This window comes from Leptinotarsa decemlineata, unplaced genomic scaffold (genome assembly GCF_025532065.1).
Source record: "Leptinotarsa decemlineata unplaced genomic scaffold, Ldec_3_MD MMD2_tig00026354_RagTag_RagTag, whole genome shotgun sequence".
In the NCBI taxonomy this organism is placed as follows: Eukaryota; Metazoa; Arthropoda; class Insecta; order Coleoptera; family Chrysomelidae; genus Leptinotarsa; species Leptinotarsa decemlineata.
The window spans coordinates 16,116,383-16,132,587 of record NW_027412702.1 but is presented as its reverse complement, the minus strand read 5'-3'; the positions used below and the strand labels follow the sequence as shown (position 1 = coordinate 16,132,587).

The 16,205-nt window shown below is 34.7% G+C and overlaps 2 protein-coding genes across 2 annotated transcripts in view; one reads left to right on the top strand and one right to left on the bottom strand.

Moving 5' to 3' along the window:
- 5-HT2B (5-hydroxytryptamine receptor 2B) overlaps window positions 1-16,205 on the top strand; it is a 231,409-nt gene that overhangs the window by 163,009 nt on the left and 52,195 nt on the right. The gene's annotated exons all lie outside the window — the stretch shown is intronic.
- Window positions 9,603-16,205, bottom strand: part of Rpn2 (Regulatory particle non-ATPase 2) — a 238,809-nt gene continuing 232,206 nt past the window's right edge. The window contains exons 11-15 of the mRNA XM_074184560.1: window positions 11,001-11,323; window positions 10,685-10,869; window positions 10,454-10,630; window positions 10,044-10,374; window positions 9,603-9,885 (exon numbers count right to left, since the gene is read on the bottom strand). Of these exons, the coding sequence (XP_074040661.1) occupies window positions 9,815-9,885; window positions 10,044-10,374; window positions 10,454-10,630; window positions 10,685-10,869; window positions 11,001-11,323 (1,087 nt within the window). The 3' untranslated portion in view covers window positions 9,603-9,814. The remainder of the gene's footprint in view (window positions 9,886-10,043; window positions 10,375-10,453; window positions 10,631-10,684; window positions 10,870-11,000; window positions 11,324-16,205) is intronic.

The window sequence follows — 16,205 nt, the reverse complement described above, 5'->3', positions numbered from 1 at the left end:
ATTGAACAAGCGTAAACGAGATTAACGAAAATTAAATGAAGATGCAATCTGTAGTGGCAGTCGAGGAGCTGCGCCTTCAAAGGAAATACAATTAACGTATGAATGCTTCTTGATGCGTTACGATTTTAATATAATTTTCCGTCCGCCGGGACGTCGAGAATACTGAATGGAATTTCAGTTATCGTGGAATGACTGCCAGTTTAGATCAGAATTGCAGAAAGACTTTCAGAGCCGACTACTTTCTACTGAACCCTTATAATTAAGGCCAGTCACACAGTTCGGTAAAGCAGAAAATTAGGTATTGAGTTGAAAATACAAGAATTAACATTCACAATGTGAATTCTGTCATAGAAGTATGTTGATTATAGTATATTTATGGTGTATGTCATGAAAACATACAATAACAGTCAACAATTTTTTTCAGAACCAAGCTTTTAATAAAAATGGTTACTGAGATAATGTTCTAAAAGGAATCAAATAAGTTTTGTTTCGTGATGAATTAATTACAGCATAAATGAATTACTCAAGTCTACTTTTCACCGGATGAAGTTATGATTAATAAAAGTGAAACTGAAATCTGGGCAAATAATAAATCCGAAAGTAACACCTTTCCCAACAACCAGATTTGCAATACTTTCCTCGAAGAGCGTTTCACCAACCAATTTGGCGTCTTTGGAACATAAAGAAAACTCATTCCTGACTCTGAAATTGGTCTCTATTAATTTATTTGTTTACGGATTCACCATTAGAAACAAAATATCTACATTACATTTGTAACAGTGAACTACTATGAAGAGAAACACAGTCTGTTAGTCGACACCAAGTTGATATTACGTTTAGTTATTATTATATTGTTACATTTCATGTTCCTATTGGAAATAAAGTCCATTTATTTTTCTAAATATTATTTTAGAATGGTCCTTCAAGTTTTCATATAATAGGAAGTTATATATTATACATACTACTAGACAACAAAATGTCTAATTGCAGTTATATTTATGAATAAAAGTCAAATAAACTTCACTTGTTTTCAAGAATAAGTAGAGATTTGACTATGGAAATCAAGATACTTGTACACCCATCGCATTTCAATTATTGCTCTTTCATTCTTTACTTCCTGAATCACAATCAGACAGTGCAGTCACAGAAACTACAGAATAATAAGGATCCTAAAAGTACCTATAAATAATTACTAGTATTGCATTTATGTTGGAGCCGTTGCAGTGGCTTTCAGTATCACGGAGATTTTTTTTTATATGATCATGATTTTTATTTATAAAATTCTCAATAAAATGTCACGATCCTACTTTGAATCCTTCACTAATATCACATCCAACATACATATTATATCAGAAAAATCATCAACAACATAACATACATAACCCCAATACTAGAAATATTGATTTTTTATATGTAAACAGAGCTCACCGGCACAATTCCATGAAATCATTAGTACAATAAATTGTATTCAATTAAACCTATTTTTAATGTCTATTTTATCTTCATATTTTATATTTTCACTATTATAAGAGGATTGAATCAGGTTTATACTATACATAGTATTATTTGTGTATTGATTATATACTTAAGTATACCTTTTTATTAGTTCTCATTTTACTGTTTTTTTTAAAGTTTTTATTTAACTTCTGTCTGTCTGTTTTTCCGTTAATCAGCTGTCGCCCCCATACGAATGACAACTCTCAGAAGTTGAGAAACTTGTGCGAGCTAAGGTCTAACACGGACTTGTATGAATGTTTACAAATCTTGCAAGTTCAATTTGACCCACTTCTTGGTATCCGATTGACCTGAAATTTTGTATGCTGGTCCAGAACCGATGACAATGCATGATAATCATAAACGTGACCTGATGTTGCTGCCAGGATCGGCTCCGTACGAAAGATCGCCTCAGCAGTACATAGCAGGGACACAAAATTTTGTATACGCATTCGTTTATGATAGGCAGTTGGTAGGCCACATCCAGGGTTGGCTTCTATGAAAAATATATATTTCTAGAAAAAAAAATTAAATCAAGCTTTTACCTTTAAATACCTACTTCCCGACCCTAAAAAGAAGACAATAAATGGTGTAGTAGGTTGTAAGAACCCATATTTATTTGCATTGTAAAAAAATATTATTATCTACCACCCTCTGAGTTCCCAGAGTAAGAGGGTCCATCATGCAATGTGAGCAACAGGCACAAGAGGCATACCATGACTTGTGTAATTTGGTGAGATTGGCGTCATTAGCTTTGGTTCCTTAAGTTTTTCTGTAGTAGGACTCTCAGTTCTATAGATGAACTTTCGTATTGATCGATAACTATCGATTGAAACTAAAATATATGAAATAAAATAATGATAAAAAACTTTTAAAACAAGCTTTTATTCAAATGCCATGAAAAGATCAAAATAAAATTTTAAATGACATTAACCACATTCATTAATGACTTAACAGAATTGAAATTATAATAAAAGCTTGTCGCGATGCCTAGAAGAAATCTCTACATATTCAGTCAGATGAAATTTAAATTAAGAAACATTTTGGAGATCAACTAGATACTGCAATAAATTTCAAACCCGATAAATTCTGTGTGCAAAAAAGTTATTCAAGGTTAAAGTTCCACATTTTAAGCATTCACGGCACTTTTATTTAATTAAAAACATTATGAATTGCTTACAAGTTTAGTAGTTGCCTACCTAATTACAAATTGAAATTATCGCGACAAGCTTTTTATTATAATTTCAATTCTGTAAAGTCATAAATGAATGTGGGTTATGTGATTTAAAATTTTATTTTGATCTTTTTAAGGCACTTAAAGCTTGTTTTAAAAGTTCTTTATCATTGTTTCATTATTGAGTAATATTGTTTGTATATAAGGGTTAACCTATTTCAAATGAAGTTTTTCTTCTTCTAACGGGGTATAGTTTAACTTTCCTACACTCATCAATGATATCGGGTAGAAAGTTTTCTCAAATTTCAACAGAGTGATTCGTGAAATGGAATAAAATGGGCTGTTTGGAATGGGATATTTATCACTCTTCATAGTTTTTATGTCCCTCTCTGCTATTTCCAAACATTCGAAAAAATCCAAACATTCAGTGTCATGTACTGATATCAAAAATTTCAGTCAGTTTTCTTTTATTCTATGGCCGTTCTCCAAGGTGTATTGAGCCACACTAGGTTTGTTAGGTCCTAGAAGTCGGGTATTCGTTGCGTGTTCCTGAACACGAGTTTTGATGACTGGCTCATTCTGACCGATATACTTTTTGTCATAGTCCTCTTAATCCGTCGGGTTGCGGTGGAGGGTGGAATAGACTCACTCACTTTTGACCTAACCTCACAGCTTATTTCATATATCTCCAACTTTTCATTTTCCGAACATATTGTCTTTAGGGTCAACCAACATTTTTTTGGAGTAAACAAGAAGATTTGAAGACTACTTTCCCGTTCAATCCTTTGAAAATATTATCTAACCCATCAGTGCATCCTGGTTCATATGGAAGAACAATGAACTTTGAATCCATGTCTCAAAGACACGCCTTGGAAAACGGCTATAGAATGAAAGAAAACTGTCTGAAGTTTTGTTGAGATTGGAACATGACACAAGATTTTTGGACACTTTCAAAAGTGTAGAAATAGTAAATTGTGGCAAGAGAACCAGTGACGAAGGTCCCATTCCAAACAGTGGATGGGGATGAAGAAGGTGGGAGTCTAATGTCCATGCAAAGGCCACTCCCGATTGGTCAGTGCTAGGGTATTCTGGTGGGTTCAAGTCGTTGACAGGTATGCTACTGGTTGAACTTTTGATCGGTGTATCATCTTTTATGTTAAAAATAAGGTAGTATTCAGTACCCAAGAAGATCAGAAATGGACAAAAATAGGAATCAGATCGACATCCCACACGCAGAATACCTGTTAATTCCGCGGGCCAATCAGAGCAATCAAGCACAAGTGTAGACCAATCAAGAGTGAACATTTGCATTCAAATCATGATAAACTGAATATTCTAGTCGATCATGATAAACTGAATATTCTAGTCGATCACAGACATATTTTGTTTTCTTTAATCGTGCCTCCGGCAGATACAGATCGAATCCAAGTTCTCAGCAGGTACAGAGTAGGTTATAGACAAAACTTCTCACCGAGATTCATACAGTTGAAGTTCGGAGTTCTGTTGAACTGAAAATTAGTAGGCATAACCGTTATTTCAACTGAAATTTCTCGTTTTTCAGTGCTGAAATCCTCGAGAGACTATATTTCGAGATTGTTCTTTAAAAACATGTTGCAGTTGCAGTAGAATTCATATATAACGACTCCGCTCACAACGACTATCCGTTTACAGCGACGATACTGTTTACTCAAGTTTAGTTTCATATTTAGGTATTGAGAAAATATACCGTTTAGTGCGACTCCCGTTTAAGCGACCAACCGCTTATAGGGACCGTTTTTGATGATAATACATCCGGTTAAAACGTCGCGCAATATTTTGTTTACACAATCTGCGCACCAATACCTCGGCGCACTCCCTCTTCTTACGTACCTCTATTGATAGGTACTACTAACAGCTAGTATTCTTAGGTACCTCTGTTCATAGATACTACTAACAGATATTAATATAGATTGATTTTACGCCAGAGGTTCCAGTATGAAGTCTTTGTCACTTGTTGTAAGTTCATAAAGTTCGACAAAATGAATTCTGTGAAGCGAAAGTGTTTTGCAATTAAGAAAAAAGTGCAATATTACACCGATTAGAAGCCGGGGAATCGAATGCAGGAGTTTGGCGTATCCCATTCTACAATATCCATAATTAAAAAGAATAAAGATACGATCGAGTCGCTGTTCAATGCCAATGTTTTGAAATGCAAACTTCTACTCATGAGCAGTTGGATAAGGCATTGTTACAGTGGTTCAAGCTTCAGCGCGACCGGGGAATACCCCTTAATGAACTCCTGCTACAAGAGGAAGCAAACTTTTTCGCTAGACAGTTAGACATGCAAAATTTCACATATTCCATGAGTTGGATAAACCGTTTCAAAGTGAGATACAACACGGGCTATGGTAAGATTGCTGGCGAGTCTATGTCAGTTCAACAAAGTGATGTAATCGATTGGTTAGAACAAGTTTGGCCTACTCTATGTGCGCAATTTAGAGATGATGAAAACACAGTTTTTTCGTTCATTGCGTGTGTATTTTATATGTTTATACATTAGGATATTTAAGAACTATTAAAATAAAGCATATGGGATTCCTATAATATATTTTATTCACCTATTGATCAGCAATCCGAACAGCTAAATGAATGACTAATGAACTAATGTACACTTTACTACCACAAAATTAATTCATTTTGCGCGTCGTCCGGTTAGTACGACATAGTATATCTAGTCCCTTGAAGGTCATTATATCTGGATTCTACTGTATTTTGACGTCGTTCATGGACTTACATTTATCATTTTTTTTTCCAATCCAATCATTGGTTTTTTTGAAAAACTTTTTATGTTTTTCATATATTTATTCATCACAGTGAAATCACGTGTTCAATAGTACCAAAACAAGAATTGAACTAGTAGGATTGATTCTACTTAAATATAATAACACAGCTGTGAGGAATCATTCAATGTACTCTCGAAAATTAATGAAATCTCATAATGCTGCTAGAACTTCAACTGGAAAGTTCTGCAACGCTATTCAGAATATGTTGCTGTTCTCGTGTTGTTCCAGATCTCAACTTCAAAAACAGAGGACTGCCGATGTGTATTAGATTATGAAACAAACTCTGAAACCCTTCTGTATTTACATATTACTCAAATCCGGACTTCTCTCGCCCTCTGGAATTCCTAGAAATATTGCATATTCAGAGGGATTAGGGTTATGACATATGTGAAGTTATAGCACCAAAAATATAGCTCAGGGTTCACTCGAGGAACATGATGAAACTGTCGAAGTTTAAAACTAACCAAAATACTGATTAAGCGTTTCCAATCTGACTACTGCCAGTGTTGTTACTGGCGTGACTTCAGTGATAAAGTTTTACTTTTTGGTGGTGAAAATTACAAAGATACGTTTTTTCCCATTTTGTTACATTTAGAGAAACTTTGAACTGATAGTTTGTGCACCAGAACTAACAACTGATGTATCAAAACTGACAGTTGATGTACCATAACCAACGACTGCAGATCATTTTCACACGTCTCCTGTTAATTTTGATACATCAACCGACGAGTGCAGAGCATTTTCAAACGTCTCCTGTCAGTTTTGATAGATCACCTATCACATTTCTAATATATTACCTAGTGTTGTAAACCTCTCGACGTGGCGAGAAATGACGCGCTTTATGTGCAACTCATTCGAAAGTTATTTTCTGTCAAATATAAATGTTTGACATAATAGCCAGAGAAAATTCTAGTCATATTCGTCATCTCGATTTCATTCAGGCTCCTCTACCCTTTAGACTGGCTTTTGAGACAAATGGGTCATAACTGATTTGTGATGGCAGCATGAATGTCCTCGGACATCAGTACCGCCCTTCGTGGTGTACCCCTACCTGGCTGGGGTGAGATGCATGGAGATATTATTCATCTGTTAACGGAGGACATAAGGGGCTTAATTCGACAGAGTGTCGGGGCCTTCTATATCGGGAGGGGTCGTCTACAGCGTAATCTATAGCTTTCATGACTAACAAAAATTCTAGTCATTGCTCAGAAGTTCCTTGCAAACTACCCACCCACTCAGTCTAAGAATTGATCAGTGATGTAAAAGTGATGCCATCTGCTGATAGTTATTACAATATAGTAAAACCAATAATGATTGAGAGTAAAGTGCGTTGTCATATCTAAATTTTACGTTACCAGTTTATAGCAGAATCAAAATATAGTAAGCAGTAGAGTTGTAGGTTGTTCAAATTATAGATAATACACAATACTAGTACGATTAAAAGGTATTATTTATGACAAAAATCAGTAATGAGCTTGTAATGAGTAATACTTATACATTTCCTGATTACTGATCAGTTAAAATTCATTATTTTCTGTATAGTGTTAGATATTTACTACAACTAGTGGCAACGCTGTACGCAACGATATTTCTGTCTTTGTCACTTTACAGTAACTTCCATCTCATCGTTGCAGTCCTCACTAATGTACTTGCAGCCATGAGCGTATAATTGGTTTGTGAATTATACAGCGTGAATTGTACGTTTTACAGTTAAGTTAGTCAGCAATCGATATGTTGTGATAACAATTGGTGAAAATAATAGTGCTAATAAGTGTTTAAGCGTTACATAATTATATTTCTACACCGTTCTCAAACTACTCAAAAAATGGGAGACATGGTCGGGCTTTCCACGTCGAAAAAGGTAAAACGGTCAGAGTCTCGGTCGGTAAGAGAAAAACAAATTGTACTGCGAGTATTTCACTGTCTTGAAAGAGATCATCAGCCACCAAAAGATGACTTTGTGCATATGTGCTGTAATTCTACGTGTGTACCTCCGAATAACCAACCAGGCATTTCTACATCATTAAGTTCCACAATTACAAAAGATAAATTAGTTGATATGTGCTCTGATTATACCGGTGTACTAAAATCATCGATTTACAAAATACTAAGAGAAGCAGAAATTCATGGGGACGTACAAACGCCAAAAATTAGTAGCGGACGAAAAAAAATCACAGTTGATGAAGAGTCCAAAACCAGTATACGCAGAACTATTCACAGTTTTTTTTTCAGAAATGAGCTGCCCACACTACAAACAGTTCTGGAGGCACTTAGCGATCATGAATTGGGTAAAGAAACTTTTAGGAAACGTCAAGAAATAATAGCATGGAGAAGAAAATATCTAAGAAAAATTGACGAATTTCGGAAGCTCAAAAAAAAATTGTACTTCATGGACGAGACATGGGTTAACTAAGGACATACGGTCAAAAAAGTATGGCAGGATGGTAATATAACAAGTGCACGACAAGCCTTTATTGAAGGTTTGTCAGTTGGGTTAAAACAGCCATCTGGAAAAGGTAGTCGTCTGATAGTTACGCATATAGGAAGCGACAGTGGATTTTTACCAAATGGTAAATTAATATTTAAATCTAAGAAAACAGGCGAATATCATGAAGAGATGAATGGGGAGGTGTTTGAAAAATGGTTTGAAGGCATCATTCAACTTGTGGAACCTGGGTCTGTCATCGTTATGGACAATGCCCCATACCATAGTTGACATTTATAACCATTACCGAAACAATCAGGGAAAAAAGCAGCAATTCAAGAATGGTTAATTAATAAGAACATCCAATATAACAAAGATAGTTTAAAGGCAGAACTACTTCAGCTAACAAAATTACACACAGACAAATATAAAAAATTCGCAGTGGATGAAATGGCGTTAAGTCGTGGAATTACAGTTTTGAGGTTACCACCATACCACTGCGAATTAAACCCAATAGAATTAATCTGGGCGCAAGTAAAAGGATATGTGGCACGAGAAAACAGAACATTTAAATTAGCGGACGTGCAACATCACCTACAAGAAGCTATTCGAACTGTTTCTGCAGAAGACTGGAAGAAATGCATGCAGCATGTTTTAAAAGAGGAGCAAAAAATGTGGGACGTAGACAACCGTATTGAACACAATATTGAACCAATCATTATTCAGTTTGATGATAGCGGTAGCAACAGTGACGAATCTGAGGTTGAAGATTAGACGAAAATTTGTACATTTACATTTATATTATATTCTATTATCAATAATTTGTAATATGTATTTTCTAGTACCCCTGACGATGAGTTTAAGTTACTCGAAAGCTTGAGAATAGTTATAAAGAGTTCACTTATCAATTGCTGCAACCCAATAGTGAAAAAAAGTTATATATATATATATATATATATATATATATATATATATATATATATATATATATTATATATATACAGATAGAGATTTTATCGAGTGTGTATGATACAAATCAATATATATATATATATATATATATATATATATATATATATATATATATATATATATATATATTGTGTTTTTTATTAATATTGTTACTTTATTTGGTACCTACTATAATTACCACGATTATTACTCCGTATTCCAAAAACACTTTATTGTGAGATTTTCACTAAATTGTTTTACAAAAACGCAACACGTGTTTCGCCATACAATGGCTTCATCTGGCGTGTCTTTCAACTCAATTTATTACTCCGTTTTCATAAGGCCCACCTAATGACTACAACGATTAGGTAAATTACCATATTGCAAAGTTTTAATGAAATAAATAAAAAATGTGTATGAATATTTTAACTAATTGAACTAAGAATTTTTCTTTCATTCTTAACCCTCTCAAAAATTAATAAGCACGCCCCCGATTTGCTGTCAACTGGGTTTACTTCTACTCTCAATCATTATTGGTTTTAGTATAGATGCTGTAATGTTGAAACCTCGATCTACAGAAATGAGTTATTCCTGATTGAAACCTAGGTCCAGCCCCGCAAAATTCAATGCAGTACCCAGGTGACTGTATTTAAATGAGCTGATTTTCTCCCATTTCCCAAACCTTTTTGAACATTTTCCCACTCCTACGATCTACTTTATGGAACAAAACTCTCTATAGATCTTATTCTTTATTGAAACATCAAGATGGTGATTACATATGTGACAATAAATGACTGGGACTATATTTCCCAGGTTAATAAATAGCTTATAACAGAAAAACTACTTAGATACATCCATATTATATTTCTAATGGCTAATAATATAAAGGGAAAGTGGACTGTGTAAAGAAGCGTCAATGAAAGAGGATGCTACAGTATTAGTATTAATTTATTCCTCAGTCCATTCGAATGGCTCTGGTGGTTCAGGTTCTTTCTCGTCCTCACCTTTCGGTCCGAAAGCTGAAACAAAAAAGTTTCCATAATCTCTATTCATTCAGTAAAGTTATTTTTTCTCAGTTCTATAAAAAAATAATAAACTGAAAACAGCTTTGACCTTTATCAATTTTACTTCGGTAAAACTCAAGAAATGAGCATTATTCCTGAAAACTATATCTTACCTGCAACGGGCTCAACAAGTTCTTCATCTCCAGGCTTGAGATTGCGAACCATGATTATGCCACCGATGGATACTTCCTTCGCGGGTGCGTACTGGCTACTATCATTTATCGAAAGAACCTTCAGTTGCTGCCTCATTACCCTCGCAGGATTTTGCAGAATTTCGAAACTTGGTTCAGGCTCCTTCTTCTTCTCGTCTTTTTCATCCTTCTTTTCTTTTTTGTCCTCAGAAGTGGAGCTGCTTGGTTTCTTGTCTTCTGCTTTCTTGTCGTCCGTCGTTTTCTTGTCATCTTTCTTTTCTTTGTCATCTTTCTCTGCAGACTTGTCTTCGTCCTGGAAGAAAATGAAGACACGGTTACCTTACATTCCAAAATATATCACTCATTGAACATCTTCAAGAGAAAAAACTCACCACATCCATTTTTTCATCCCGATGCTTCTTTTCATGATCCTTCCTACGTTGTCTAGCAGCGATACTCAGAACAGCGGTGGTTACTTTCTCTCTCTCTTCGCGCTTTTTCTCTTCCATCGGAGCTGGATATGCGTAGAGACTTGGTTTTGCATTCGATTTCAGTTCCAACTTGGGCATCTACAAAAAGGAGGCATTAAAAATTGTATATCGATGACAAATGTAATTATGTACTTTGAGTTGTTCATTGAGGGCGATAACACAAGTTGGGGTGAAAGCCAGAGCCAAACAATGGGAGAGAGGGAACCAGTACCAATACTGGGTGAACACCAAAGTTCCGACCACTGCCAACATATTGGTGTGTCCTGTTCTCGACTGGAGTGATAATGTAACATTCCTGCCTCCAGCGTCAATAATTCCTGAAAAAAAAACCATAGTACCTATTACTATAATTTCTGAGATGAATATACAGGTCAAAATATCTACACCACTACTATGTTGGATTTCACATATAAAAAATGCTCATTTCGGTTTGACAAAAATCACTCACCTTGAGCCAAAATAGCTCCGAATTTGGCCATAACATCCTCATGTTTGTTGGCGATGACCTGGGCGTAAGTCTGTCTGAAGAAACTAACTTTAGGACAGGTCTGTTCGGTCTGCTGGATCAAGATCATGGCAGAAGCGATGAGAGCTCCTTGACGAACGAAATTGACTGGATCGAACATCACCATCGGTTCCAGAAGAGCAATAGCTTCGCGGAGTCCGGTGCCAGCACAGGCGATACCGAGAGCCATGGCAGCTCCGTAGCGTACGTGAGGGTTGTAACTCTCAGCCAGCAGAGAAACTACGCTTGGGCATTGTTCAGGAGTTCTGGAAAGATAAATCAATTATTTACAATACAATTTATGAACAAAAATGACCCAAAAAATATTCCGTTGATGCCAAGTTAGTATTTACTCCAGATTTCCTGTTTTCTAATGTTTTCAAACAGTTGTTTCCACCCAACTCAAGAAAATATTAGCATAATGATCAAAAAAGTTCTCAACTCTCACTAAGACATTTGCTACGTCAAAGCGACGTAGTTTTGATTTCTTCTGGTAGCGTTGGCTTAAGGTAGAAACAAAAATAGTTATTAATAATATCTACTCCATTAATCATATGAGTTTCTTGAAAATCAAGCAACTGTATTGGAGTTATTTGGGATTTCATGAATTTTCCAACTTTTTTTATATGATAAGTCAAGGGAGCTACCTTTCTCTCCAGCTCAGGCTTCTTAATGCAGAACTTTTCCAAACTTTGATAGGCATGAGGAGTATGCACGGATTATTGGCAACAGGGAAAGTCAACGATGTCAACAAGCGTTTCGTAAAAATCTTCAACATTCAATGTAATAATTTTCATCCTCTGGTTTGGATGTAAATGAGTCAACATCAACATCATTGAGAAAGTAGCGAAGGGTACAAACCTCACAGTATATTATCTGAATTTGTCGCTATTTTGTTATTTCTGGTGAATTTTCACAAGACTCCTTAATAAATATTTAAATTTCTAAGTGTAATGTCGATCGATGATTCTTTTTCGTGTTTCCATCCCACATAGTTGATGAATATGCACTTCTTTGAAAAAAAAAACTAATCAATACAGTTTATTGTATGGTTTTCACTATGAAGGGTATCACAAAAACCGCGACACGTGTTTCGCTAGCTTGAGGAAGCTTGAGTAAGTTATGGTATAGTGATACAATAAACTGTATTGATTAGTTTTTTAATATAGATTTTCATCAAGTATCGGCCAGTTCTATGCAATTACTTCTTTGATATATGGAGAGTACTATTGCTTTTGTTTCATCTCTAGCTGTAGTTATTATGCCCTGCTAACGGTTTCCCCGATTTGAACCTTCCACTGAGAAAACTTTTTCTACATCTGTAAAAAATACTGTCTTTCAACGCGTTTCTCAATAACTAGTTGACATCATCAACTACTGCGCGTCAAGAGCCAGAATTTGTGTTCCAATGACTGTCCTAGAGATTGTATAAACTTGAGATTCAATATCAATCCGAGATTAACTTTTTTCCAGAAATGCCGGATTATATTACCAATAAACCGCAATAGCTTTCCTTTGACCTTTCATTGAAGAAACCGTCCAGTTCGAATTGTAAATCGAAAATTTTTACGTTCCGACTTGGGTCATAAAATTCAAAGCTCAAAATGAAAAAAACGAATGGTAGTTTCGCTCTGCGAATTTCCCGAGATACCGAGATAAAATAACGAAAGAAAAGTAGTTGAATTACTTTCACGTCCACAACTGAGGTGTTTCATAAAATTTTAATAGCAACTGTACATTGAACGGCAGGCATTCAGTAACCCACGAAAGTATGATATATACGAAAAATTGAAATTATATTTAAACGAAAATTAACCAAAAAGACTAAATCAAAAGTATATACGAAACAACTCGATATTTATTTTTTCCGTGAGCAAAAGAAAACTCTGTTTATCGTTTTGTGAATGATGGATAGCATCATAATGGCGTTTTCATTTCACGTTTCACATTTTGGGGTGATACATTCAAATTTCTGGTCTTACATGAATGTAACCGAATATTATTTATGTCTCGGAAAGTATTCTTGTAAACCGCCACCTGAAAAAAAAAAATAATAACGGCGGCCGCCGCTGGTCTCCATCAATCGATTGAGACTTGGTCAAGGTCGCGCTAAACTTGACTTGCGCTTCGCGATCATTCTAGATGTCGTGTCGCTTCGAGAGACTTCTATATCAACTTCCAGAGACTTCCATTACTATATATAAAAACAACCCACACGCAGATCGAGAAAGTCTAAGTGCTCTAAGTAATCATAATTTGAAGATGTACCTTAGGTATATAAAAGTTTAGCAGATGATTCAAGTAATTATGATCGAAGAAGAACCTAAATAGGTATCTCTCACTTCTGATTACGTGGGATATATAAAAATTAGAGTATATAATAGAATTAACTTTCAGTATGTCATTTACTACGGAAAAGCTACTATGATAGTAAAACGTGTCGTGTTGCATTTCTTGAATATAAAGTGTCGTTTATGAAATTACTACGGCCGAATCAATCAGAAAATAAAATAAAATAGATGACTTGGTAACTTTTAGTATTTATAGGTAATTTATTTTCCGATTCTTCAAATGTTGGTTTTCAATATGGACTTTTCACTAACTTTGATTTTCAAATATATGTTGACTTTTTGTCAGTATCATTATTGGAAATGATCTAAATTTAAAGAAACTAAAAAATACAGGTCATAATCGATCGTTTTATATAAGACGTGTTTGCATTGCAGTAATTATTAATGCATATTTGAAGAATGAATATGATGTATTTTTGTCCGAAAATGAAATTTTCTTGGATGGCAGTAATAAACACAAATCGAATAATTGAACTGCAAACACTTTACACTACGATGTCAACCCAAAAATATAAGAACCGTTGTTATAAAAACCGATGAAATGCAACAGAAGATAAGTATTTGAACATTATCCATTTACACCAAAATCGTTCGCCAAAATATAGAACAATTTTACGCGGCAGCTCCACCAATTTAAATTGGTCACACTCCGATTACTCTTTTCTGACAAATGCATGGACAAACATGCATACATACATGCATCTATATAGAATTATAACATTTTTGTACCTCTGAAAGCCTTAATTAATTATGAAAAGACTACTGTACCTATTACTTAGGTACATTGAGGATATCGCAAGCAGTGCCATTAGAAGTTCTAATTACTAAAAACAAGTAAATTCATATCCAAACTTCCAAAGCTTCGTTTGCAGCCATATAACGACATCGAAACTCTTTGTACTTCACCATACCTTTGAGAATATTTCGTAAGAATCGAGAACGAAGCTTTTCCTACCTCCTCCAATTAATCTCGTCGTCGTATCAACACTCGGCCCGTTTTTCCTCGAACAAGGACAACAAAACACAACACAATTCTCGAAATTAATTTCAGGAATAGTACATAACAAGAAAAGGAGACAGAACACATTTAATTCTTTCGCCCCGGAGGGCTTTTGACACATTCCGACATTGTTTTCGAGACGGCATTATTTACTCTGCCAAGAAATGGCTGAAATAATACAGATTCGGATGCCGTTGTTGATTTCGTGTCAAGTCTCAACGTAAAGAGATTGAGAAACAGACATTTCGATATTCTTAGGCTGCCGGGATATCAACACCAAACCGTCAAGGGAACGAGTACCGTAATGGAATTCTTCCTTATCGAAAACTGATTAAGATCCGGGAAAATAACTGAAAAGAAAGTCAGGAAAACAGGATATTGAGTTAGTTATTCTTCTTCATCCGAACGAACCCGACAAACAATGTATTTCCAACATGTCGATATGAAGGTTTTCGTGCGACGTCTGTAAATAGATCGAAGTAATTCTCCACAACTACGATCGTGATGAGATGAACTGAATGATTTATAAATTATGTGTATATCATCGTTATCTAAACTGAATACGGCCAGATGCAGTTACCAACTACGACGGTCTTCAAACCGGAATGAAATAAACACAGCCGTTTCATCGGTCAAAATATTTGAGTATCAATTGAATAGAAAATTTTCTAGGTACCTATAGAACGAAATTAATTTTTTTCTGGTTAAAATAGAGTTTTCATTGACCTTTTTTGGGTATGAAGTATAAAGTTCTGTATTACAATTTTTTTATTCCTCAGATTGTGGAAAGTGAAAAAAAACCAAAAAAGGTCAGTAAGTAATTTTCAAGAAAACCGCAAATGTATCATGTTACCATCTGGTAGAAGCCGTATTCGGGTTTGCTATTTAAACGGTTTTCGAACCGTCAAATGTAATCGCGCAGTTGAGACTGAGAAAAAAGTTTTGCACAATAATAATGAGTTGGATAGGTAACTATTTTGAACCATCCTAAATTCGTTTGAACTGTGTGTTATAAAAATTCCATGAAATGCAACACAGGATGAGTATTTGAATATTATCCATTATCCACCCATATCATTCGCCAAAACTTAGAACAATTTTTAAATGTGTTCATCAAGTATGCTAATTGTAACACTAAATTTTACATTTATTGAGTATAGTTTCAGTTCCACTCCAATGCTCTTGATTGGCGTTCAGATAAAATTACTGGAAATAAATAGAAATAATAACTAAAACAAAACTGAATTGACTGAATCCAGTATTTTCAGCATTATTTCAGAAAAGCTGACTACTCTTAAACATTGTCAAAACGAGACTCAGAAAATTCAAAGATATAATAGAACTTGGATTGGTATTGTACGTACCCATAAATATATGCCAATATGATGAAGCTAAAGTTTTTTAGTATTTGAACGCTAACCTCTGGAATTAACATTCGGATTTGAAAAATACCCATAGCACTATATAAACAGACCACAATGAAGCACTCCGTTAAAAAAAAATTGATTTTTGACCACTATTTTTACGCAGACATATAAAACATTTGGCTTATATATAGCATATTATTTGAACTCATAGATTAGTAAAATTAAAAGTATCTAATGTTGACAACATGTGTTATGGGTTGAACAATAAATGAAATGCCAATTATGGAAACACTTTTATTTGTAACTAATGTTACTTAAGTTTCGTCCTACAAAGACATTTTTCATCAAATACAATAAACTGAAATTATTACCAATACACCCCTATACACCTATACAACTACATTAGATATTAACAAAAGGTCCTTAATGA